Source organism: Myotis myotis, unplaced genomic scaffold (assembly GCF_014108235.1).
Source record: "Myotis myotis isolate mMyoMyo1 unplaced genomic scaffold, mMyoMyo1.p scaffold_m19_p_9, whole genome shotgun sequence".
NCBI classification, from domain to species: Eukaryota; Metazoa; Chordata; class Mammalia; order Chiroptera; family Vespertilionidae; genus Myotis; species Myotis myotis.
Window position 1 is genome coordinate 28,891,740 of NW_023416401.1, and position 25,419 is coordinate 28,917,158.

The 25,419-nt window shown below is 53.7% G+C and overlaps 2 protein-coding genes across 3 annotated transcripts in view; one reads left to right on the forward strand and one right to left on the reverse strand.

Moving 5' to 3' along the window:
* MCM2 (minichromosome maintenance complex component 2) overlaps nucleotides 1-398 on the reverse strand; it is a 34,461-nt gene extending 34,063 nt beyond the window's left edge. The window contains exon 1 of the mRNA XM_036321771.1: nucleotides 121-398. The gene's annotated coding sequence lies outside the window, so the exon portion shown is untranslated. The remainder of the gene's footprint in view (nucleotides 1-120) is intronic.
* Nucleotides 399-568: 170 nt separating this feature from the next.
* Nucleotides 569-13,818, forward strand: TPRA1 (transmembrane protein adipocyte associated 1). Of its 2 annotated transcripts, XM_036321772.1 has the most exons (11): nucleotides 571-843; nucleotides 7,075-7,215; nucleotides 7,407-7,539; nucleotides 10,142-10,228; nucleotides 10,321-10,393; nucleotides 10,505-10,584; nucleotides 11,136-11,246; nucleotides 11,385-11,445; nucleotides 11,641-11,743; nucleotides 11,845-11,925; nucleotides 13,162-13,818. In XM_036321772.1, exons 2-11 carry the CDS (start codon nucleotides 7,091-7,093, stop codon nucleotides 13,403-13,405), a joined length of 1,098 nt encoding a protein of 365 aa, XP_036177665.1. In that variant the 5' UTR covers nucleotides 571-843; nucleotides 7,075-7,090; the 3' UTR covers nucleotides 13,406-13,818. The 2 variants fall into 2 exon arrangements, with proteins under 2 accessions (XP_036177666.1, XP_036177665.1); XM_036321773.1 differs by lacking the exon at nucleotides 11,136-11,246 and having other exon boundaries at nucleotides 569-843.
* Nucleotides 13,819-25,419: the final 11,601 nt, after the last annotated feature.

The window sequence follows — 25,419 nt, forward strand, 5'->3', positions numbered from 1 at the left end:
GGGGGCGGGGCAGTGGGCGATGAGGACTCGGAAGAGGGGGCGGGCTGTGAGCGGCCAGCGTGAGAAGAGCCAGGAGAGAACACAGCACAGGTGCCAGGAAGGCTTCATTGAGGAATTTACCTGAAGAATTGCTGCAGCTAGAAATGCGAGCGGAGGCAGTTCAAAGCAGAGCGGCTAAGCTTTGTCGTGTCCTGGTTGTGTGGCTTTGAACAAGTTATTTAACGTCTCTGAGCCTCAAGTTTCTCCTCCGTAGAATGCGACTAGTAATAACCTCCCTGCAGGGTTGTTGTGAAAATTAGCGCCTGGAACCTGGACGAAGCTCAGGAATGCCAGTGCGATGTGATGGAGGCTGCCCGGGCCGCGTGGACGCCGGTGGAAACGCGTCATTCAGGTGCGTGGAGACGCGGCCGGGGCTCCTCCCCGCGGCGGCTTCCGGCCCCCGCCTGGGCTCTGCCTTTGAGGTCAGAGGGCCCCGCCCACTTGGCATCTGATTGGCTCGTTCCGCTACGTAGCACCATTCCTATAGGCTCTTGGGGGCTGGGGCGGGTCCGAATGCTCCGAGGAAGGACTGTGGCTGTTTTTGCAGTTTTGGCTGAACTAAAAGGACGCGCCTTCCTTCCGGGTCGCCGCTGCGAGGAGGAGCCTCACGGCGTCCCGGGAGCCGGTGGGCCCGGCTCGCTGATCGCCTCTCGCCCTCCCCTCTGACCCTTCATTTCCGCGGAGCCGGCCGCCTGCCCCAGGCGCTGGAGGCCGGAGTCCCGCGGTCTGTGCCGCGTCCGCGCACCAGCGGCTGCGGATGGGCGACCGCGGCGGCGGGGCCTGATCGCGGCCCGGAGCCCCCAGGTAAAAGGGACCCTCGGCTCCTGTCATTGGCTTGAAGCCCTACCGCCGGGCTGGCACCTCCACTCCAGAGAGGTCCCCGGCCTCCGCCTCCCATCTCCAGCCCTTCTCCCTCCCCGGCGGGTAGCCCTGGAGCCTTGGGTGCATTGGGGGTCTCTCCGCGGCGGCTGTCAGGGTGCCCGGAGCTGATGGGGACTCCCATCCCCACAGCTGGACCGGGGCCCACCCGCCCCGCTCCTTTCTCCGGGGTGTCACCACTTATCGCACAGCCTCAGAGAATACCCCGTTGGGGAGGTTTCAGAGGGCCCAGGGGGTCTCTGGGTGCGGGGGCACCAAGGAGGAGGGGACGAGGTAACTGGGAGTCCCATGGGGGGTGGGGAAGGCCCTAGGCGGGGGCAGTGACCACACAGACGTAGCTGCACAGGCCCAGGGCTGTGGCTAGTGAGCAGGGCTTGCTGACCTGTGGGTTGAGGCTGTGCAGGAGGAGGTCTAGGGCCAAGACACCCCCACATCTGGGCCTCTGTTCCCATCGACAAACAGGGTGACAGGCCTGCCTCCAGTTTTGCTGTGGCCTTCAGCCGCCTGAAAGGGCAGGGGAGTGCTGTTCATGTGCCCAGGCTTTGCCCTTGTGCGAGGGGCCACCTGCAAGGCTGGAGGACTCTGCGTCCACAGGACCAGGGGAAGGAGGGGGGAGTTGTGCGTGGTGATGGGCCTCGGGGTCCTTCCACATGGATCCTTCTCCCGCTCCCCAGAGGGGCTGGGTTGCACTGCACTGGGGATTTTTTTTGCCCAAATGATAACATTTGCTGAGAACTTATTTTGTGCCTCGCCCTGTTCTAGGGTATGGGGCCACGAGCACACGGGGGTGGACAGCTAATGAATAAACACGCAGACAGGGCCACTTCTGACAGAGGCCACGTGCCGTACAGAAAACACAGTGCGGGCTAAGCCGGGAGACATGGTTAAGGAGGGCTGCTCGGAGGGGCTGGCCAGAAAGGTGAGACGGCGCTGGGAGAGGAGCAAGCCCCGAGGTAGGCAAACGTTCGGAGAACAAGATGAAAGCCAGGGCCTGGGGAGAGGAAGGGACTGAGGCAGAGCAGTAGGCAGGGGTCGGGTCAAGTTGGGCCTTGAAGGCAAGGGAAGGGGCCCAGCGCCTCTCTTCCTTCTGGGGGGCTCCCGGTCGGGCTGCTGGCAGTTCACGTGGAGTGGCCTCTCTAAGACAGTGTCCACCACCGCTGAAGGATAAGGGGGTTTAAAAGCACAACAAACAGCCTGCTGGGGGTTGGAAGCATGGAAGGGCGTTATGGCGCCTGTGAAGAAGTATCGCTGGCCTCTTTCTTCTCAGGGCTTTCTGATTCCCCAGGCTTCCCACCTGGGAGCTCTGGGAGAGGTTTGGTCAGTCCCACTGCACAGGTGAGGGATACGGAAGCTGCGGCCGGGAGAGGGGGGGCACTGTCCAGGCGCTCACAGCAGGTCAGGACGGCATGACCTGAGCCTCGCTGGCCTCTTGCCCTGCAGCCTGGCCAAAGACAGAGGGAGGGACGTGGAGGCCCAAGCACTGGGTGGGAAGATAGTTTCTGGAATGTTCATGACGTCAAGAGATGCCTTCCCAGGGTGGGAGAAACTGTCTCGGTTTCTCTGGTCCTGGGAAGCTAAGACCAGAAGTTCGCTCTACGGGGAGTGAGCTGGAAGGGGCTTTGGAATCTCCCCTGTCTCACCGTCACTTGAACATTATCTCAGGTCTCCAGAACCCCCTCCCAGTTGTAGACTCCCTGTGCTCAGCATGGTGGCCTGGTCCTCATGTGGGTACAGCGAGGCCCCGGTTATACCTCAGCAGTCACATACAGGCACAGGGGAGGGGGCTTTTGTCTCTGGGGGTGCCTGCTGGTCAGGGAGGAACACTTTCCTCAGGAGACTCCCCATGTGACATCGCATGCTCTGCCTAACCAGCCGCTGACAAGGAGAGTGGGCCCACCCTCCCTGGCTGAGCAGAGCTTCTGTGCAGGGCACTGCTGGCAAAGGGAGGACGGCCATTCACTTGGTGGACTTCCTCGTGCATGGCGGGACATTTGGCAGTCCTGGACTCTGTCTGTGAAAAATCCAGAGCACCCTGCCCCCGAGCCCCTGTGTCACACGGAGCCCCTGTGCACCTGCTGGGGTGCCCAGTATTGCTCTACACAGTTGGCTTATACTCACTGAGGTTCAGCTTCTGGTGCTGGGGAGGGCTCTGCCTGGAACACAGGGCATCATGGAGGCGGGTCCCGGAACAAAATAGTAGCTGGTAGCAAAGAAGAAGGGGGCAGTGTTTGCTGAGGGTGCCGTTGGCAGTGTTGACCTCACTACTGCTAAATATCCAGGGACTCAGGGCAGACACCACACCTGCCTTCTTTGCTCTCTTTTCTCCGTCTTTGTGTCTGCCAGCCAGTCTTGTGGTCTAACCTCCCTAAGGTATCCCACATCCCTCCACCCCACCCCACTACCACCACTGTTTAAGCCACTGTCCTCTTGTGTCCTGACTGGTGCAGTATCTCCTGAGTCTTCCTGCCTCTACTCTTTTTCCCCCGTTTAGTCCATTGTTCTCAGCAGCTGACAATGACTCTGACTTCCTTTCCTCAGGAAAATGGGACCCTGTCAACTGCTTTCGGAACACCCTTCTCGATGCACTTAGGATAAAATCACATTGCACGTGGTCATGTGTCCCTGTCTGACCTGGTCCCACCAACCTTTCTGATCTCATGTCCAACCACACCGGCTTGTGTTTTGCCCTTTGAACAGGCCAAGCCTGTTTCTATCTCAGGGCCTTTGCATTGTTGTCCTCTCCCTGGTTGCTCTTTGTCCACATTGTTTAAAGGCTGGCTCCTCCCCAGTTATTTGGATCTCAGCTCATATTCACCTTGTGTAACAGCCCAATTTTAGGCAGCACCCCTTTATGTTCCCTGGGATTCAGGCTTAGCCATTGAAACAAAGGCCAAGATAACAAGATAGATTATTCCTGTCTGTTGCATAATAGTCTTCATGCAACCTGTTCAGGACATGACTGGAGCCCTACCATGTTTGGGACCCAGAAGCCTTTCTTTCTTCCTTCCTTTCTTTCTTTCTTTTATTAAGATTTTAAAAATTGATTTTTAGAGAGAGAGGAAGGGAGAGGGGGAGAGAGGTAAACATCAGTGAGAGAGCAAAATATTGATTGGCTGCCTCCTGAATGCCCTGTAGCGGGGATTGAGCCTGTAATCGGGGCATACCTCCTTACTGGGAATGGAACTGGCAACCTTTGGGTGCATGGGATGATGTCCAACCAACTGAGCCACACTGGCCAGGGCCAGGCTGTTGTAAATGTTTCCCTCCACATCCCGCGTGGTTCAGGGTTCAGGATCTGGAAGAGGAGCCGCACACAAATGAAAGAGAAGAGAGAAGAGATAATTTGGAAATATTGGGGGGCCAGGCGGGTAAATCCAACTCAAGGGGAAGGACTTCCACTGGTGCTCAGGCCTCGCCAACCTTTTATTGGTTTGGAATACACCCATAGCCCTTAGGCAGACAAGTTCCCGTAACACACAGACAATCTTATCAATAAGGATTTACATGACCATCCGGTGGGGAAGCTATCATTATCTGGACTAACAGTGGGTGCACAGCTCTGACCTTTGCTAGGGCTTCAAAGGTCACTAGCCTTCCGGGTTCTGTGTCTTCACCTCTCTGCTAGTGAAGACAATAGGCGGTTTCCCACACCAGACACCTTTCTTATTACTCTGTTATCCTCAATATATGTGGCTTCTGTCTTGTGATCTAAGATGGCTCTGCTCTTGTTCCTACCACCACATTCACATTCCAGCCAATGGGAACAGAGAAGGACACAACCTGAAATTGGCAAACCTCACTATTCAGGTCCTGTTGGATACAACTTGTTCATGATACAACCTGTTCACATGGCCACAGCCAGGGGGAGGGGACCTGGGAGAGTGGCTGTGATTCTGGGGAGTCATGTGCAAGCTAAATCCAGGGCTCTAGTTCTTCAGGAAAGGATGCATGTTGGGGACTGCAGCAGTCTCTACTGTTTCCTGTCCTGTACCAGCGATCGCCAACCTTTCGGACCTCACGGACCACCAGTGGTCCGTGGACCACTGGTTGGCGACCGCTGTTTTGTACCACGCCTCTGTGCTCTTATTGTCTCAGCACTTATCTCTAGAAGTTTGCTTTTAAAATGTGGGCTTTTGCACTGGCTCTAGGCCTCCCCTCCTAGAAGGAAGGCCCTCTGGGGGCAGGTGTGTCACAGTAGGCTCACAGTAGGTGCTTGGCACTGCCTGCCATGGGTGGGTGGAAGAATGCATGAATGAAGGAAGGGGTGGACTTCTTTGGCTGCCTTTCCCATTAGTAGAGAACAGGAAGGAACCAACTTTTTTTTTTTGGACCTACTGTGTGTCAGGCATATGTTCTCTTTAATATTCCTCACTGTTGGTATGTCCTCAAGTTGCAGGTGGTCATGTGATCCCAGAGCTATTCAGTGGCCTGTTGGTGAGAGGGATGGAGGGGCCTGAGCCCCAGGTCTTGCCCAGCCCTTGGGAGTCTTTAAGCCAGAGGCAGCACTCGTTTCATGGCTGTGAGAAACAGTGAGCACGTCCCTGCATTCCCTCTAGCCCTGTCTTGGCCTGCTGTTGTTCAGGAATAGTGCTAGTGCCAGATAAGCACGGGCTCCTGTTGCCGTGCTGCTAAGGGTCCTGGGCTGCTCCTTGCTGAGTGGGACACCTATGCTCTTGGCGTGTAAAAGAACATCTCAATTTTTAAAAATTTACTGAAGTGTAACCCATACACGTGTCCAAAGCAGAGGTTCATGAATTGTGACACAGTGAGCGCACCTGGGTACCCACCACCCAGATCAAGTATCTAGAAGCCGGTGTGCCTCCATCCACCCCTCTACCCTCCATCCTCCACAAAGGTGACCCTTACTCAGTCTCTCCATGGGGTTAAACCGCACGTCTGCTCTGCTCCTTGTGTGGCTTTCTCAAGATTCTTATCTGTGAGGGTCTTCTGTGTTGCTGCCCGTAGCAGTAACCCATTCTTTTTATTTCGGTGCAGTATTCCACTGTTGTTTATATGAGCACTGCTGTTCTCACATGCATTCTCATTTGGGCTGCCCGCAGCTTGGGGCTATTATAAACATACCCCGAAGTGGAGACATGGGCATAATTCTGTCCAAGTCATCATTTTAAACGCTGGCATCTGTTACATCCTGGTGAGCAGGCCACACCTGGCTCACCTGCCCTGAGCCCCCCGAGCTCCCTGTGGAAGTCCCTGCCACTGTCGATGCAGGCCAGCTCTACTGATGCTCTCCCTGAGTCCTGTGACCTGCAAGCCTGCCTCGGTTGTCCACGGAGGCTCCAGGACCCTAAAGCACCAGGTCTCCTATCTTCAGGCTGGATTCTGCCCTCTCATTCTCAAATCATGTGGGCGCTGGACTGCCCCCACCCTTCACACTTCCTCAGCAGCTCCTCTCCCTCCCTCCGCAGTGCCTCCCCTTCTCTCACCCTCTCCACTTAGAGACCTCTGTGCTTCTTCTAGGGGCCAGTGCAGTGTACCCTCTAGTTGTAACTGTCTTTCTAGGGTGGCAGCAAAGGGAGACAAGGGCTTGAGGGCCACTTGAGTGTGCATGATACCCCGCGCAGGCACTTGGTGGCTGTGACCGCACTCGGTCTCCAGGTGGGTTCTGCCTGGGTGTGGAAGGCTGGAGCCGAAGCTCAGCTACTGAGGACTTCATGTGTGTTGGCTGTTAGGGGCACCTGACGTCACGTATCTAGTACTCACTGCAACCTCACTGGATGGACACTTGTTACTCCCATTCCTGGGTCAGGGGAAACTGAGGCACAGAGAAGACAAGGGAGTAAGAGGCAGGCTGGGGCATGAGCTGTGTCTCCCTCAGGTTTGGAGTGACCAACAGAAGTGATGCCAAATAGCTTGCATTGCTTTGCCTGGCAGAGAGGCAGGCTCAGTCACTGAGGGAGCTTTCATTGTTTGGGGGTCATGAGACAGACAGCCTGAGACAAGGGACTGGGCCCCTGTGTGGGGTTGGGTTGGTACATGAGCAGGAGCACACACCTCACCTCCTGCCTGGTGTGATGGGGAGCGGGCAGCAGGCTCACTGTGGGCAGCCCCTCTTGTACTCCCCCTGGGAGCCTGAGACCGGAGGCCCGGGCTGCACAGCCTCTGCGCTGCTAACCTCGTGGCTCTCACTCCCCCAAGGCTGGCTGCTGGCAAGATGGAAACCGTGCAGGAGGTGGTTTGGGCCAACGGGAGCACAGTGCTGTCCCCACCCCTGGCCCCCAACATCAGTGTGCCACATCGCTGCCTGCTGCTGCTGTACGAGGACATCGGCACCTCTCGGTAAGGCAGTCACAGCTTGTTTGGCTGCCTGACTGTGTGTGAGCGGGTTTTCCTGGTGTGTGTGTGTGTGTGTGTGTGTGTGTGTGTGAGAGAGAGAGAGAGAGAGAGAGAGAGAGAGAGAGAGAGAGAGAGAGAGAGAGGAATGCAGACACAACCTCACTAGTGAACTGGTTTTTATACCTGTTTGCTAGGGTCCGCTACTGGGACCTCTTGCTGCTCATCCCCAATGTGCTCTTCTTCATTTTCCTGCTCTGGAAGCTTCCGTTTGCTCGGGCCAAGATCTGCATCACCTCCAGCCCCATTTTTATCACCTTCTATATCCTGGTGAGTTCACTCCAATTGGTGACAGAAAACCCAACTGCAACTGGCTTAAGCAAAAAAGGGAATTATTAACTGCCTCTGAAATGGAAAGTCAGCTTCAGGTATGGCTGGATCCAGGGGATTAAGTAATGTCATCAGGACTGTCTCTCTGTATCTCTGCTCTCCTCTGGCCTTATCTCAGATGAGTTCTCCCCTTATGGTGTCAAAGATAGCCAAGAGCAGCTTAGAGCTCATATCCTGTTTTTCTGCTAACTTAGCAAAGAGTACCTCTAGTGTAGATCTGGACTGCCCTCTGATTGGCCCACTTTGATTCTGTGTTCAGCCCTGAGCCAATTACTGTGACTATGGGGAATGGGACACTTTGGAGCTGGGATGGTGGGGTCAGCTCAGCCTGACCAGAGGAGGATGCTAGTCCCTGGAAGACAAGTGGGGAGCCATTACTAAAGGGAAGACGAATGGATGCTGAGGGGAAAAATTACCCAGTGAGCCTCCATCCATCCATCTGAGACCTCCTGCCTGTGTGAGAGCCTGCAGTCTCTTACTCAGTGGTCTTGGTGGGTGTTGCCTGGGGAGAGGTAGGGCTGTGGCTGACAAGGCAGTCCCAGGTGTGAATCTCGGAAGTCCCTTTCTTCAGGACTCACGCCTGACCGACTGGAGTCCTCCCTTTCTGTGCCTCTTAGCGATCACTACCTGAGAGCTGAGTGGCTCCCTGGTCTCCCCTTTGTGGCCGGGGTCAGAACTTCCCAGTCAGAAGAATGGGTAGTGGGCAGGCAGAGTGGCAGGGGAGGCTGTTGGTAGACCTGCTGACTAGACCCCAGCCCTGTGAGGTGGTGTCGAATAGGGATGGGGATCAAGGCCTGCTTTCTTCTTTGCCCCCTCCCACAGCCTCTCTGACCATTTATTATTTGTGTATTTATTCAGCAGATATTAATCATCTACTGTATGTCAGGCAGATGCTCTTTCCGGGGGAGTGGGCAAGAAAAGAAACCCAGGGCCAATGCCCAGGAACATGAGGCAAGGCCAGGGGAGTCAGCACTGGCCCACCCTCTTCCTCCTGGGGATTTGGTCCTGGAGAGGAGGCAGGGGTAAGAGTGCCCTTAGGCAGACCACCTCCAAACCCCAGCTGTGCAGGATGGCCTTGGGCCAGTGGCTTGACCTCTCTGTGCCTCAGTGCCCTTCTACATGTCAGATTTGATTTAGCTTGTGGCACTCCTGTGAGCACCAAGTGACAGCGTGCATAGCTTCTGCCCAGTGAGGGCTTGGCATACCGTAGGCACATGGCAGTTGGTTGCGTCTGCAGCCTGCCCTGCTGAGGGGTGTAGGCCTCCCCAAGGCTTAGACGTGGCTTTCATGGCACAAAGGACAGAGTATGTATGAATGTGGGCTCTTTTGTTTGTATGTGTCAGAAAACTAAAACCCACAGAAGCCAGACTGAGAAACTGACAAGTCCCAGGGCTGTGGGCACGGCTGGATTCAGAGGCTCAGTGATGCTCCGGCTCTGTCTCTACCTCCTTCTTAGCTTGGTGTCTTTCTGATGGCCCTGTCTCTAGCAGTCTCCACCCTCATGGCAGCCAGGCAGCCCCAGCAGCTCTGGGTTTGCATTCCCCCAGCTTCCTTTCCCAGTGATTGCACCTCTTGTCCTGGCTGTGACTTTCACTCAACTCCCTTGGGTACCACCCCATTCCTAAACCAGTGGAATGGCATACTAGAATGGCCAGCCCTAGGTCACAGGTCAGTCCCTGAAGTCAGGAGTGCTGGGGTCAGTCCCCCCAAACCATGTGAAGGAGGAGGGTGGGACAGGAATGAAGCTGTTGGCAGAGGAAGAGGGTGGATACTAGGTGACAAAAGCTACAGATGCTGAGCACAGGCACTTCTGCAAAACCTACTCCTGTGGCACCTTCCCTAGGGTCTGGATGCCTCTTCTCTGTGGCCTCCTTCCTCAGCCCCCAGGTCTCAGAATTAAAACCATTACTATGACAAGACGAATGGCAGTTGTGGACCCAGTCCTTACTGAGTACGAGGCACACATCCACATTTATTTACTCACTTGAGGCCCGATGCACGAAATTCATGCAAGAGTAGGCCTTCCTTCCCCCAGCTGCCGGGGCATCAGCTTCCTTCTGGCACCCGGGACCCGGGCTTCGCTCACAGCCCCGGCTTCATCTGGAAGGTCGCCCCGAAGTCTGTCCTAATTAGCATATTACACTTTTATTATTACAGATTTGATCCCTCAGTGCTCAGATGCAATAGGTGCCATTATTACTTCTATTTCATAGATGAGGAAACAGGCTGGAGGAGCAGTTACTTGCCTGAGGTCAGAGAGGCAGGAAGCAGCGGAGCTGGGATTTGAACCTAGGCAGTCTGGCTCTATCATGTCACCCTACTAGCCATTCTGTAGCTGTCAGTGTAGTTGGGACACTGAGGCCCAAGAGGGGAGGACCAGGCAAGTGGAGGGTGGTCTCCCTATCTCCTGCCTTGTTTAGTTTGGAATCCTTCCATTCTGGAGGAACCAGAACTGCTGTAGATGTGGGGGGTGGGTTTGCTGTCCTTGCGATCCCAGAGGTCTGGTTCCCTGACTCCACCGCACCCCCTTCTCACCCACCAGGTGTTCGTGGTGGCGCTAGTGGGCATTGCCCGGGCCGTGGTCAGCATGACGGTCAGCACCTCGGATGCTGCAACTGTTGCTGATAAGGTGTGGCTGGACCTGCTGGCAAGGGGGGTGCTGGGCACTGGGGAGAGGGGTGACTGGGCCCCAGGCTGACACTCTGCCCACTCTGTGTCCAGATCCTGTGGGAGATTACCCGCTTCTTCCTGTTGGCCATCGAGCTGAGTGTGGTTATCCTGGGCCTTGCCTTTGGTGCGTCTGCTGCTGGGGCTAATGCTCGCCCTGCCCCTCCCTGGCTGGGGGCCAACCCCACCATGGTCACCTGGGTTGGCTCCTGCTGACTGACCAGCACATTTTTTCCAGGTCACCTGGAGAGCAAGTCAAGCATCAAGCGTGTGCTGGCCATCACCACCGTGCTGTCCCTGGCCTACTCTGTCACCCAGGTAAGGAGGTGGGCGGGGCGGGGCAGCCCTGGGGGCTCCCTTCCAGTCAGCGAAGGCCAGGCCTCCTGGTCCTGGATCTGGGTTTGAATGTTTATCAGGTGCAGTGTTCTCCAAATTTAGTGCATCTAAGGAGTCACCTGGTGCGCTTGTTAAAAAGGCAGGTTCTGGGGGCCCTTCCCAGATTTCCTTCTTATAGATTTCCTTCTTACAGATCTGGGGGGGGGGGGGGGGGCGGGGGGGGAGGGCATGCCCATCACCTGCGGTTTTAGCAAGCCGCCCAGGTAGGAGAATGTAGGTCTGCAGACCACATTCTTAGTTTGGGTCAGGTATTGCCCTTTGCCCAGCTCTGTCCCTTGCCCCAACTGGGCCTGTTCTGGGTGCTGTAGCTGGATGGGAAGGATGTGACCAGAGAGTCAGCTGGAGCAGGAACCCCTGGGGACCAGGCTGGGCTGGGCTTGGTGTGGTGGATAGCTTCTGTGGTGGAAGGCCCCAGGGAGGGGACTTTCCAAGTGGCAGAATCCTTTGAGACCCTCCCCTGCCTGCCCTTGCAGGGGACCCTGGAGATCCTGTACCCTGATGCCCACCTCTCAGCCGAGGACTTCAACATCTATGGGCACGGGGGCCGCCACTTCTGGCTGGTCAGCTCCTGCTTCTTCTTCCTGGTGAGGCAGAGGGTGGACCCTGGGCCTCGACCCGCTGGGAGTGGCCGAGTTAGCCGGAGCCTGACTCCGTGGTACCTGGCCTAGTTCCAGGCCTGGTGCTCCCCAGCACCCTTCTGAGCCCCACTTCTGTCTCTGTAGGTGTACTCTCTGGTGGTGGTGCTTCCCAAGACCCCGCTGAAGGACCGCATCTCCCTGCCTTGTGAGCTGCTCTGGGACACTGCTGGGTGGGAGGGTAGGGAGAATCTGTTTGGGCCACGGTGGCCTGGAGCTGGAGAGCCCTGGGTGGGAGGGAGGGAGGGAAGGAGGGCTCCTTGGGGGACCGAGGGGTCCCAGTAACACACTGGGATCAAATGTGGCGGAGAGGACAGGACCTCACGCTCCCCCCATCCCCCAGCGCGGAGAAGCTTCTATGTGTACGCAGGCATCCTGGCGTTGCTCAACCTGCTGCAGGGGCTGGGAAGCGCGCTGCTCTGTGCTGACATCATCGAGGGGCTCTGGTATGGAGGCTGGGGGGAGCTGGGACAGGGAGCCCCAGGCTGGGGAGGTTCCCGCCCAATGAGGCATGCTCCAACCTGTCCCCTTTGTCCCCCTCCCCCAGCTGTGTGGACGCCACCACGTTCCTCTACTTCAGCTTCTTCGCGCCCCTCATCTACGTGGCCTTCCTCCGGGGTTTTTTCGGGTGAGTCCTCCCACAGGGGCCCCGGAGGGAGGGAGTGGGGGCTGGTGGGCTGGAGGTCTTGGCAAAGCTCCAGGCTTTCCAGCCCACTGCCCGGGGTTAGAGGGCTCCAGGCGCCCCCGCGTGGCTGCGGGCGGAACCGCGCCTTCTTCCTGAGCGTGTGCACCTGCCTGGTACAGCTTCTAGAGCTAAGACAGGAGAGAGGGGCAGACGAGTGTCTCTGTGTGTGTACATGTACACACATGTACATACATATACAAACACACACGTGCACAAATGTACATATGCACACCTATACATATTATATATGCAACACACATGGAAATATACACTTTACTGTACGACATAGACAGTAGCTATGCACATTGTCCTGCACTTGCTGTTTTTCATTTAAGAATAGATTAGTCCATTCATTCCTCAGCACACACTCACACTGCCATGCACTGCTATACCCGAGATACAAATGGGAACAAATTATACACAGATTCTCGTGCCCACAGAGCTTCTATTCTAGCTGGGGGTGACTAGGCAGAGGAGCAGGGTTGTGGGGAGTCTAGGGTGCATTTGAGCACGGGGTGGGTATGCACATGTGTGCTTGGAGGTCTCTTAGGGAGATGGGATGCTAAAGACGTGAGATTGAGGGTTGGACCCCAGGCCTCTGAGGTGGTGGAAGCTCATGTATTTTTCCCCAATCCAACCTTCCCCACCTGCCAGGTCTGAGGGAATCTTCCTTCTGAATGGAAAAGCTGGGAGAGGGCTTTAGAGGTAGGGTGAGAAGGACTAGGTTGATTCCAGCCTAGTTCTGATCTAGCCTCGGGCTCCTGTTTGCAAATTGGGTGCAGTTTTTTCTCCCGCAAATAGTGATCCTGAGGATTGAGGGAGTGGGTGAGCTCAGAGTGCAGGGGTGGGGTCATGGCCAATGCTTGCTGAGCATGCTGACCAGGTACTGCCTCAGGCTGGTCACCCTGCACGAAGAGCGTCTGAGGTTGGGGTTGTGGCACCCATTCTGGGTGAGAAAGCAGGCACAGTGCCTCCTGCCCAAGCGCACACAGCCAGGAGGAGGAGGCTGGCTGTTAGTCCTGTTGGACTCTATGGTCCAAGCGATAGGGACCTCAGGTTTGGCGTTAGGCAGCCGTAAATGCATTTCCTCCTGGTCTGATGGCCTCATTGCCCAATGAAGGAGGGCCTTTCTGGACTCAGGCTGTGGGGCTCCCCATGCCCCTCTGTCCTCCCTACTAGCTCGGAGCCCAAGATCCTTTTCTCCTACAAATGCCAAGTGGATGAGACTGAGGAACCAGACATGCACCTGCCCCATCCCTACGCTGTGACCCGGCGGGAGGGCCTGGAGGCAGCAGGTGCTGCCAGCACACAGTTCGACTCGGCCAGCGGCGTGTCCTACCTGGATGACATTGCTTCCATGCCCTGCCACACCGGCAGCATCAACAGCACGGACAGTGAGCGCTGGAAGCCTCTCAATGCCTGATTGCAGCCACCCTGGCTGGAAGGAGTCCCGGGGCCTGTGGCTGGCAGAGGGGAGAGGAGGCCAGGCAGTGCAGAGTCCTGGAGGACGAGGCCAAGGGCCTTGTGTGGGTGGCAGTGCTCTGCAGGCTCTGTCCTTCCACCTGGGCCTCCGGTGCCCTCAGCCATCTCTGCTCTAGCTGTCCCCCCCCACCCCCCCTTCTGTCTGTCTGCCCTTGCCCTGCTCCACAATGTGGTCCAGATTATGATCTCTTATGCTGGCCAAGGACACCTTTTCTCCAAAGGAGAAAGCCTGGGCACCCGAACTGGCACCCCTCCCGACAGCACTTTGGCCTTTTCAGAGCTCACTCTGGCAGGTGGGCTGAAGTGTGTATATTTTCTTGATTTATTTTTTAATAAAAAAGAAAAGGAGCACAAGGTGTTGCTGTGGAGATTCTGTAGGGAGTACTGGGGCTGGTTCCTTTCAGGAGCCCGACGGCTGGGATGTTCAGGATCCCGGCAGATCCCTCTGCATCCTGAGCCCAGGGAGGCTCAACCAAGAAACACTGGCCAGTGCGCAGGCCCTGCTGGCTGCTGGGCGGTGGAGAGAAATCTGGCCCCAGCCATCTCTGTGTGAGTGAGGGACAAGTGTGGAAGAAGAGTTGTGGTTTCTGTGGGCGGTCTTGCCGCTCTGTTGAAGTGTGTGGCAGTTGGAATAAGCCCTTCGGTGCCGTCCTTTCTCTACTACTGCTCTCTTGGCTGGAGCCAGCCACTCCCTCCTGCAGCTCCAGTCTTACCCTCTGTTAAAAGGGATAGGAGGTCTGTATGTTTGTGAGGACTAGGAAATAGTAAGTGTGGGGATGACTGGCACTTGGGAATCGAACAGTAATGACAGCATATTATTTTTAGCCTCTGGAGCAGTGCTTGGCACCCAGTAGGCACTCAGAAGACAGGATGCTGGGGAATGACACTCGCAATAAGAATGGATGCGATGAGGTGACAATGGGCGGAGTCAGAGTGAGACACTGGGATGGGAAAGTGGAAGTAAGAGGGAAGAGCCACGTGTCCATGTTGCTGCTGGTGCAGCTAGCTGGTTTTGAGTCCTTCGGCAGCCAGAGGAAAAAGGGGGTCACAGTTGTGGAATTCCCACTCTCAGAGGGGAGGAGGCCTTAGCCGAGGCCGTGGAGGTGCTGAGAGTCAGACTTGGCACCTGCCTCTGCTACTGCCCTTTTTCTCAGGAGGGCACGGAGGGCACCAGCTCCAATACAGCTTGTGACAGGGGGCCCCATGCGCCAGGCTCCCAGGTCCAGGGCCCAGCGGGCTGGCATCGGCGTGGGCATGGCCAGTGCAAAGGCACAGCCGGTGAGCTGGGCTCCCCGCTGAGGGGACTCCAGGGCTGCTTGGCGCCCCCCCCCCCCCCCGCCCTGCAGGCTTTCTCTGGGTGGCACACGCTGCTGCAACTTCACAGCTTTTGAAGAATCCTGTTAGGTGAGAAAGGGAAGCCTGCAAGTGTCGGAGGCCAGGCAGGGGCTTTTACAGTCAAATTCAGAGCTGGGTTCAATATCGGGAGCCCCTGATGTATACACAATCTCAGACGTCATAGCGACAGCCTGCTTTACTCAGATTACCGAGCCAGCGGCCAAGTCCTCAGGGAGGCATCAGCAGAAGCAAAGAGGTTAGAAGCCGGCTGCTTTTTTGTTCTGATTTTAAAGTTTGTTTCTTTAAATATATGTAGGTGGCAAAAAATGTTCATGCATTACCAGGGATATATACAGCAAGAGGTGAATCTCTGTGACTTTGGCCTTCAGTTCCTGCCCCCTCTCAGAAGCCCTGGGAGACCGGGGTCTCCAGAGCCTGTGGACGTGTGTGTGTGTGTGTGTGTGTGTGTGTGTGTGTGTGTGTGTGTGTGTTACCCCTAGTTTAGGGGCCATAAATGCTCTGTAGCTTCTTTTCTCCACTTGGTAATTGATCTGCTGATCATTCACTTTGGCAGCTGCACACATCATTATGGATATGTGGCCATTTATTTAACAAGTTCCCTTGGGGTGGACTTTTGTTTCTAAGACATTTCCTAACAACAAACAATGCAGCAACAAAATTTCTTATAAATATGCTTTTGGTAATTCATGTAAGTGAAATTGCTGGAACACACAATCTTAATTAAATTGTTTTAGTTTTATAGTCTTCTGGGAGGCTAATAACTGGCCTCCGATATATACTCTCCTCTTCCTCCACAGTAATAGAACCCCTGGTTTTTAGCTGGATACACAGCTACCTGGAATAAAGGTTCTCTTTTCCAGCCTTCCTTGCCGGTGGATGTGGCCATGTAACTAAGTTCTGGCCAATGGGACGTAAGTGCGCTCAGTTAATTTGGTTTCCAGCAAATAGGGAGAGCAAGACTTCAGTGGGAACAAGGAATGTCTGGTTTTGCAGGGTCATCCCTTCACCTTCTGCCTCATGGGCCTCATTTTCAGACTTCATGGATCATTGTCAGCCTCACACAGAAGTTGTCCCTTCCGTTCGTGGCTTTCCTCCCTCAGAGACACTGGGACCAGGCTCATAACCCATTGCCCTCGCCCTCCCCCTTCCTTCAGGTTCTAGCAGCCTTACCTCCATTTTGGCGGAATGGGGGACCAAGTGACCTTGGGGACAGCTGATGCATTGTGGGGGTACAGGCTTGTTTTTGGAGATGAGGAAACACTGGCATCATGGCTACCATTTATTACAGAGCGTCCCCTGTACCCTGTGCTGAGCCACCTCCTGGAATGCCGACAGGGAAGCACTGTCCCTTCCATGACAAGGTGTCACTGACAAGCTGCCTGAACTTTGCAGTCCCAGGTCCTGAGCCCAGGAAGGGCAGGCAGGCTAAGCTGTCTCCTGGGGCTGAGGGGAGTCACCCCTCTTAGAGCAGCTTAGCTTCCTGGGCGTGTCTCCAACGATGCTCAGGTTGCCTACACCTGCCACCTGGGCTGTCCGACACCATGTCACAGCCCGGGGCTGCTTGAGAGAATCTTGCTCCCCTTCTTCCTGCAGCCGGAGTCTGCCCCGCCGCCTCCTTAGGGCAGGGCATCATGAGGGGACACAGTCCGTCCAGGGAAGCAGCTGCCGAACCATCAGAAAGGGAGGCCGCAGCCACAAGCAGTGTGTCCTCAGTCTCAGAGGTTGGTTTGTGGAGGAGCGAGGGGTCAGAGATACCCCTTGGCTCTAGGCCCCAGTGAACAGATTGGTGTGAGTGGCCTGGAGCAGAGTGGCGGTCTAACTGGGCCGGGCCAAGACTCACATTCCGCAGAACTACAACAACCGAGTGAGACCTAAAGGTCTCCTCCTGAGTACCTCGTGTCCTGGGGATTCATACGAGGGCTCGGCCTTGGACGCAGTCCCAGCAGGGCAGGGGCGAGGGAGGCCCTTCTGGTGTCCCGGGGTGGCTGTGGCTCAGAGCTCCAGGCTCCTCTGCAAGCCAGTTATCCTTGTTCATACCCAGGCCAGCCAACAGAGGAAAGTCTACACCCCTGGTAGTGCCCTGTGAGACAGGTATTTGCGGGTCCTGTTGTACAATGAGGACTCCGAAGCTCAGAGGGGTCATTATTGTCTCGTGGGAAGTGGAGCTGGGAGGTGGGGCCTGGGGAGAGTGGGTTCCCACACTGCACCCCAATGGCACCGGGTATGGAAGGTGTGAACCAGAGCTGGAGAGGAAGTCAGGGTTATCCAGCAGGCCCTGTGTTGGAATTCAAGGCTGCTGGTTGGTTATCCTGGGAGATATCGACAGTTGTTTGTTATTCAGGGGTCTGCGATCATTGTGGTTCCCCAAACTCCATGTGGGTTTCACTATTAGGACACACATTTCACAGATGGGGAAGCTGAGGCATTGAGAAGTCCCATGGCCACACACAGGGCAGGTGAGATTCGACCCTAGGCCTCTAACCAGTGTACCTGGCCGCCAAGACACAGAAGCACCTCCTGCATGGAAAGGGCTCTAAGCCTTGCCTCTGGGCCACTGGACCAAGGTGAGGAAACCGCAGCCACCCCACAGCCCGTCTGGGGGTGTAGGAAAACATCAAAAGACTGCCAAGGAGGGTACAGCGCTTCCTGGCATTTATGGCAGAGTGGGGTCCAGAATGCACACTGGGTCTGGAGCAGACAACCCGGTTCCTATCCCCAGCTCTGCTTTTCCCTCACATGTGCCCTGGGCAGGGCGCCTCCCTCTCTGTGCCTTGGTTTCCCCACCTGTAATATGGCACTGATCAGGCCTCCTGGGCCTCTATGGAGCCCTGCACCCCATGCTGTGCGGGGCCTGGCACAGAGCAGCTCTCCATCTAGGGGGCTGCCTACCTCTGTTCCTAAGCAGGACCTTGGCAGGGGTTGGGTGGGAGCGCTGGGGCTGCTGCTGGGAGTGCTCCTGTAATTGGCCCTGTATATCAGGAGGCACCTGCTGGCCCTGAGCTTGGCCAGTGTTTTATTTCTCATATTGTTTGGAGCTGGTGACTCAGCTGAATGCACCCAGCAGATCAAGACCCAATCACCCGCTGTGAAGAATGTTTAAAGCTGCTGCAGTCAAGCTCTCGTTCGGGGCTCTGGGCACCCTGGGATGCAAAATCAGTTCTGCTCTGCTGGGCCAAAGGGCATCCTGGGGAAGACAGGCCTGATTCCAGGTGGAAAATGTGAGAGCCACCAGAGGGGATGGCCCTCCTGGGGCTGGGCCCTCCCACCATGGCCTACACCTGGGGTTTGTGTGGGGTGACTGCACTCCCGTGTAGTCATCCAAGCAGCCCCTGACCCCAGAAGGTGGCCTCTGGAAGGCTCCTGCTCTTCCCTCACATCCTAATTTCAAATACCGACTCTCACCATCCTCATAAACAGAGATGGCCCATGGGCTTGCTGAAATTTTTATTTATTTATTTTTGAAAAAAAATTTTTTTTTTAACTAGGCAGAATTTAAATATTAGATTTCACATACATGCCCAGATATTCAGTTTCTCAAAAATAATAAATAATAAATGAATCACAATAGGCCACAATCCCTGATTGGGGCATTTTTCTCCCCAGTTCTGACAGGTCCCCTGGCCTGCAGCAATCATCTGTCTTCTGCTTGGCCCCTGTACGTATGGGAATTTGAAATATCAGAGAAGCTCTAATGGCACAGCAACGAAGTAACATCTCCCAGGCTGCATCTTGTCCTCCCCACTTGTGTCATCCCACAAACATTTTCTGAGCACCTACTGCTTGCTGGTCCAGACACAGGTGGCAATTGAGAGGACAGATTGCAACCTGACATTGCTGTGCTCTTTTGCTTAGTCTACTGATAACCCTATTTCTCACTCTTTTTAAAAAAATTTTTAACTTCCAGAGCTGAAAGTCTTGTTATTTTAAAATATGTTTTTATTGATTTTAGAGAAAGAGGAAGGGAGAGGGAGAGAGAAAATCATCGATGTGATTGGCTGCTTACTGGGGATTGAGCTGCAACCTGGGCATGTGCCCTAATTGGGAATTGAGCTGGCGACCTCTTGGTGCATGGGACGCACCTCAACCAGCCGAGCCACACTGGCCAGGGTTCCGTTTCTCACTTTCATGGACTGGCCCTCCAACATTCCTATTCTCAGATTCTCAGTCCCCTCTCCCTGCCTCCATGGGTGGGCCCAGGCCTAGCCCATGTGAGGCTGCAGTGATTGGCTCAGGGATAGAAATGAGACTTGGGCCTAGCCAATCAGAACCACCGAGCTGCTTCTGGACCTTCAGAACAAGACTTCTCTTTCTGCAGGGTTGGCTGGGCTGGTGGAATGTTGTCTGAAGCTGCTATTACCCCTTTGTTAGAGCAGAGCCAAGATAGGCAGCAAAACACAGAAACAAATACCAGCACCTGGATCCATCTGTGCCTGGGTGTGTTCTTGCCAGGTTTCCAAGCACAGGAACTGAAGCGGCCCCATTTTTGCCCAAGCCAGTTTGAATAGGGCTTCTGTGCCTTGTGGCAAATGTGAATGAAAGGGGGATTACACCAGGGAGATGCTGGGGGGTAGGGAGGGGAGGGGGGCTGAGGGCATGGAGAAGGAGACCCAGCTCTGCCACAGGCAGGGTCCTTCCAACATGGAGACTGGGTGAGCTTGAAGGGGAACAATGTGAATAAAATGAAGGGGGGCAGAGTGGGGGACAGAGTGGGGGACAGGAGGACATGTGCAAAGACTGCTAGGTCAGTGTGATTTCAGTGCGACAAGGCTCTTGGCATCTTGGTTCAAATAGGGACTCCAACAACGTCTTAGTTTTAATTTTTTCCTCTCTCAAATGGCTACGGGCTTCTTATGGTTTGACTCAGAAATTCTAGAAAATAACAGAGGCCACATTTAGTACTATCCGCAGGGTGAGAAACGATGCCATATGACCTCCCATCACGGGCCTCCAGCCTCAAAGCAGATGTTGGTCCCATTTCACGGGACAGGGCAGCCAGGTCCAAGGCTCCTTTGTACAGACAGCCCTTGTAAGGACGCTCTTGTACAAACAGACAGTAGAACAGGAGTTTGCACTTTCACAGCAGCCTCCACACTGAGGAGGAGAACATATATGCCTTTTCTGGTGAACATTCCCAATTCTCCCCTTATTGAAACCAACTTGGTGATTGGGAATAGTGTCTGTGTTCTTGCAGCTGTAGAGGAGCGGAACATGTTCTTATCTTGAAGAGATTTCTTTTCTTGCATAGGAAAGGCTTAGAGTTCTCTAGGCTTAATGCTGAAATCTTATTTGGCAAGAAGGGGCAAGAGGGAAGGCAGGCTCAACAAGCTTGAATAGTAGACTCTGGAAAGGCAAAGAGCACAAGAGGATTAGCAAGTGAGGGACTGGGGCATCTGTCACTGCCTCCGCGGTGAGAGGCAGTGGGCTCCAGGTGTGCTTCGAGGAGCAGTTGTCGTGTGGACACACCCCTACCCTAGTGGCTAAATACAGAGATGATTTTCCCCTGATGAAGTGAGGTCAGGAGGCAGCCTTCGAGGGCTGGTACCCGGCTTCATGGTCTCAGCGATGCCCAGCCCCCTCCCTCTTTATGTGCAGCCATCTTAGTCTTGGCGCCCACCCTCAAGGTGGCCGTGGTCACAGGATGGTGGCTGCAGCTCCAACGATCCTGTCCTTGGCAGGAAGAAGGAGAAAGGGATGGGGGTGAAGAGTGAGAAGAAACCATGCTGTCAGCTGTTCCCGCATCTGTTTGAGGAGTGTTCCCAGAAGCCGCCTTGAATAACCCTCTCTTTCACCTTGCTGGCTAACGATAGCTGATTTGGCCACCACACTGTAAGGGATCCTGGAACATGTAGGGGTTTCTTTTTCTTTTTCTTTTGACCTGGGCACATGCTGCCCCAGATAAATCAACAAGACAGAAGGAAAGAAAGAGAGAAAGGAAGGAAGAAAATATCAGGGAGGCAGCTGGCAGTCTCTGCTACACGTACTCAAAAGTATGCAGAATCAGAAAATGAACTAACTGGTAGTGGCGCATATCACAGTTTCACATTCCCCACAGTCACTCAAATAGGTATTTTTGAAAGAACTTGATGAATCTAACGTCAGAGATACAATGAAACGCCCCACGTGACCCTCCCTTCCACATTCCCTCCCCAGATGCCAGTAGCACGTACTCACTATACCACTAGCTTGAATTTTGTGTTATGAATGCAGTAAATAGACACGTATCTGTGGACAGTGTGTAGCACTGTCTTGCTTGCTTTACATTCATTAAGCGGGCACATGCTAATCCTTTTCCTCCACAACTTGCGTTTTCATTCAGTTTTGTTGATATTTATCTACGCTGATACTTCTAGCTGCTGCATAGTATTTTTTTAAAATGAATCTTTATTGTTCAGATTATTACAGTTGTTCCTCTTTTTTCCCCCCATAGCTCCCCTCCACCCAGTTCCCACCCCACCCCCTGCCCTTCCCTCCCCCCCCCCGTCCTCATCCATAGGTGTACGATTTTTGTCCAGTGTCTTCCCACACCCCACACACCCCCTTCCCCCTGAGAACTGTCAGGCCACTCCCTTTCTATGCCCCTGATTCTATTATATTCACCAGTTTATTCTGTTCATCAGATTTTTTATTCACTTGATTTTTAGATTCGCTTGTTGATAGATATGTATTTGTTGTCACTTTGTTGTTCATAATTTTTACTCCTCCTCCTCCTCCTCTTCCTCCTCCTCTTCCTCCTTCTTCTCCTCCTCCTCCTCCTCCTCCTCCTCCTCCTCCTCCTCCTCCTCTTCTTCTCTTCTTCTTCTTCTTCTTCTTCTTCTTCTTCTTCTTCTTCTTCTTCTTCTTCTTCTCTTCTAGAATACCCTTCAGCATTTCATATAATACTGGTTTGTTGGTGATGAACTCCTTTAGCTTTTTCTTATCTGTGAAGCTCTTTGTCTGACCTTCAATTCTAAATGATAGCTTTGCTGGGTAAAGTAATCTTGGTTGTAGGTTCTTGCTATTCATCACTTTATATATTTCTTGCCACTCCCTTCTGGCCTGCATAGTTTCTGTTGAGAAATCAGCCCACAGTCGTATGGGCACGCCCTTGTAGGTAACTAACTGTTTTTCTCTTGCTGCTTTTAAGGTTCTCTCTTTGTCTTTTGCCCTTGGCATTTTAATTATGATGTGTCTTGGTGTGGTCCTCTTTGGATTCCTCTTGTTTGGGGTTCTCTGTGCTTCCTGGATTTGTAAGTTTATTTCTTTCACCAGGTAGGGGAAGTTTTCTGTCATTATTTCTTCAAATAGCTTTTCAATATCTTGCTCTCTCTCTCTTCTTCTGGCACCCCCATAATTCAGATGTTGGTATGCTTGAAGTCCCAGAGGCTCCTTACACTATCTTCATATTTTTGGATTCTTTTTTCTTTTTGCTTTTCTGGTTAGGTGTTTTTTGCTTCTTTGTATTTCAAATCTTTGACTTGATCCTTGAGATCCTCTAGTCTGCTATTGGATCTCTGTAAATTATTCTTCATTTTAGTCAGTGTATGCTTAATTTTTGATTGGTTGGTCCTTTTTCATATCCTTGAGAGTCTCACTAAATTTCTCAGAGGTTTCTAGAAAATTCTTGAGTAACCCTGTAACTGTGGTTTTGAACTCTATATCTAGTATTTTGCTTTCATCCATTTCTTTCATTTGTGACTTGTTTCTTTGTCTCTGCATTTTGGCTGCTTCCCTGTGTTTGTTTCTATGTACTGGGTAGCTGCTAAGTCTCCTTGAGTTGATAGAGTGGCCTTGTGTGGTTGGTGTCCTATAGGGCCCAGTGGCTCAGCCTCCCCAGTCACCTGAGGTGGACGCTCTTGGTGCACCCCTTTGTGGGCTGTTTGCACAGTCTTGTTGTAGGTAACCCTTGATTGCTGTTGGTATCATTGGGAGGAACTGACCTCCAGGTCAATTGGCTGTGATGACCAGCTGTGTCTACACTGGAAGATCTGTTGCACAGGAGACACCCTTATGGGGAAGGACTTGCTTCAGTGGGCTTTGATGCTCACTGAGTCTGCCCCTTGAGTGTGTCTCTTATGGATGTGAAGAGTTGTAATCTGGTATGGTCTCACTCTGACCACTGGATACACTGGCTCTTGGATCTCCAAGGAAGTGCAAGGTCAGCCACTGTCTGGGGCCGCCCAGCAGGAGCTACAGAGACATCTGCAGATTCCTCCTTTTTGTATGGGGTTTGGAAGTGCCCAGATGAGACCCAGCAGTGAAGCAAGGCCAGCAGGGCCTTGGGCCTTCTTTTGGAAGCTCTGGGGCTCTCTGATCCAGCTATAGTTTGACAGGTTTTAGGCTAAAGGACAGGCCATTCATATGCAAAAGCCGATGTGCACTGGGTGGGGTTGTAAATTGGGTGGGGCGGGGTCTCTGGGAATCACCAGGGCAGAGCAAACAGCAATGGCTGCCAGTCAGTTCTGAACTGGAGAAGTTCCGCACCCCCGTGTAGGAACAATTATCGCTGCAAGCCCCTCTAAGAGAAAGCCGCCCTCACGTTCCTGTCCAGATGCCAGACTGTCCAGTTTCTCCCCATATGTGCCTGGGTCCCCCAGAGTCTTGCCCGGAACTGGAGTTCAGAGCAAGCGGAGGCTTGTATCTCCCTCCCGATTAAAAGAGCAGCACACCCAGGTGCCAGCACTTCCCACGCCTCCGCACCTCCTACCAGTCTCAATGCGCCTTCTTCACCTCTCTAGTTGTGGAACTTCCACTCAGCCAGCCTTCCCGCGGTTCTGGGTGGTAGTTGTTGTGCCGTTTAGTTGTGGTATTGACGTGGTTGTGAGAGGCAGCAAGTACAGGTGCTTACCTATGCCACCATCTTGGTTCTCCTGCATAGCATTTTGTTATGTCAACAGCATCGGTTACTTGTCAATGCTGTCAGCCGGGTTGTTTCCAAACTGTGGAAGCAGACGGCGCTGTGATGCACACCTGTGCCTGACTTTCTGGTTTACTGTGCTCGGGGAACAGCTCTTTCAGCTGTGTCTGGGGGGACAGCGCTGCTAGGGCCATGGGCTCTGCATCTTCAGCCTCACTCACTGCTGCCAGAGTCTCCTTCTGAGCATCACAGCTGTCCCTGGGGCAGGGAGGGAACGTAGACCAGGGTGTTCACACTGGGATCCGTGCCCTGCAGGGCATTCTGAGATCCTTGGAAGGAATTGTCAGATCAAAGCTATTTCCAAACTCACTCTTTATTTTTTAATTGATTATTTTTCTTTTTAGAGAGAAAGGAAGGGAGAGAGAAACATTGATGTGAGGGAAACATGGATTGGTTGCCTCCTGTACATGCCCCAACCAGTGATCAAACACGCAACCCAGGTATGCGCCCTGACCGGGAATTGAACTTGCAATCCTTTGATGCATGGGCTGATGTTCCAACCAACTGAGCCACCTGGCCAGGGCCATACTCACTCTTGTCTCATGAGTACACAGTGGAATTTTTCCAGACCCGACATGTGATGACATGGTAGCTCTGACAGCCAACAGAATATGTGCTTTAATTTTAATTAAAATGACATTTTGAGTATTTAATTTAGAATAAGGTAAATGTTGATTAACAAAAATCCCATCCACAAAAACTCTTTGGGGCCCTACATAATCTTTCCGAGTGTGAAGGGGTCCTGAGACCAAAAGGTTCAGAACTGTAACAGACAGAGCAGATCCATCATTGAGACCCACAGGGCTGGATTGCAGGAGGGACCACACTCAGGGCAGGGAGAGCTGGCGGGCTCTCCCCACCCCTCTCTTATCCTTCCAAACGTGCAGGTTGGCTTCCACTGTAAGAAAGAGCTTTCCTACTTTCCTTTCCTTTCTTTCTTTAAAATTTATTATTCAGAGGAAAGCATGGACACTTCGGAGAGTGAAAGGGGTCACGATGATATGAGAGGAATAAACCAGGCCTGTCCCTAGAAAACTGGGATGTGTGCTCACCTATAACTCCCCCCTTCCCAACTCCAGCTGCTTCCAGCTCAGGAGAGCTCAACCACTACCACCCCAGAGGGCCTGCCCAGATCTGGAAGCCAGGCTTTGGAGGACTTTCTGACGCCTACCACTCCCTCACCCCCTACAGCCATTAGGTCACCAAGTCTTTGTACTTTATATTTTCAAAATATAGCCCCAACCTAGGCTTTCCCCTCCCCTGCCAGCAGCCAGGTCCCTGCTGCCCATCCCATCTTTTCTAGACCAATGCTGTCATTCCCATCTGGCCCTAACCCCTTTGCAGACTGAAGCCAGAGAGATCTTTCCAGATGCAGCTCTGATTTTGTTGCTCAGTCATCCCCTCAATGGCTCTCTTCTAGCATGGCTCCCCAGGGCCTCAGTAAGGCCCCTGGAGGTCCCACCCTCCTCACCTGCCTCACCTGGAGCCACACTCTCCTGTCTACACTCCAGCAGCCAAGTATGTGGACTCCTCCAATTCTGAGCTTTCCAGCACTGATCTACCAGCACTGAGGGTCTCAGATTGTTTGTGGTTGTGATGTTTCATAGCTACCAAATCAGCTTTTTACAAACATTCTACTAAATTCACTTAGAATTATATTGGGACACTATTTTGGCACCCCTCCGTGAACCATTCAGGCATTGAGG

Bases quoted from the DNA above. Each gene is read 5' to 3' on its own strand.
- TPRA1 (XM_036321772.1), top strand. From the start codon at position 7,091: ATGGAAACCGTGCAGGAGGTGGTTTGGGCCAACGGGAGCACAGTGCTG. The intron at 7,216-7,406 runs GTAAGGCAGTCA...CCTGTTTGCTAG, and splicing joins GAGGACATCGGCACCTCTCG to GGTCCGCTACTGGGACCTCT. The intron at 11,446-11,640 runs GTGAGCTGCTCT...CCCATCCCCCAG, and splicing joins GGACCGCATCTCCCTGCCTT to CGCGGAGAAGCTTCTATGTG.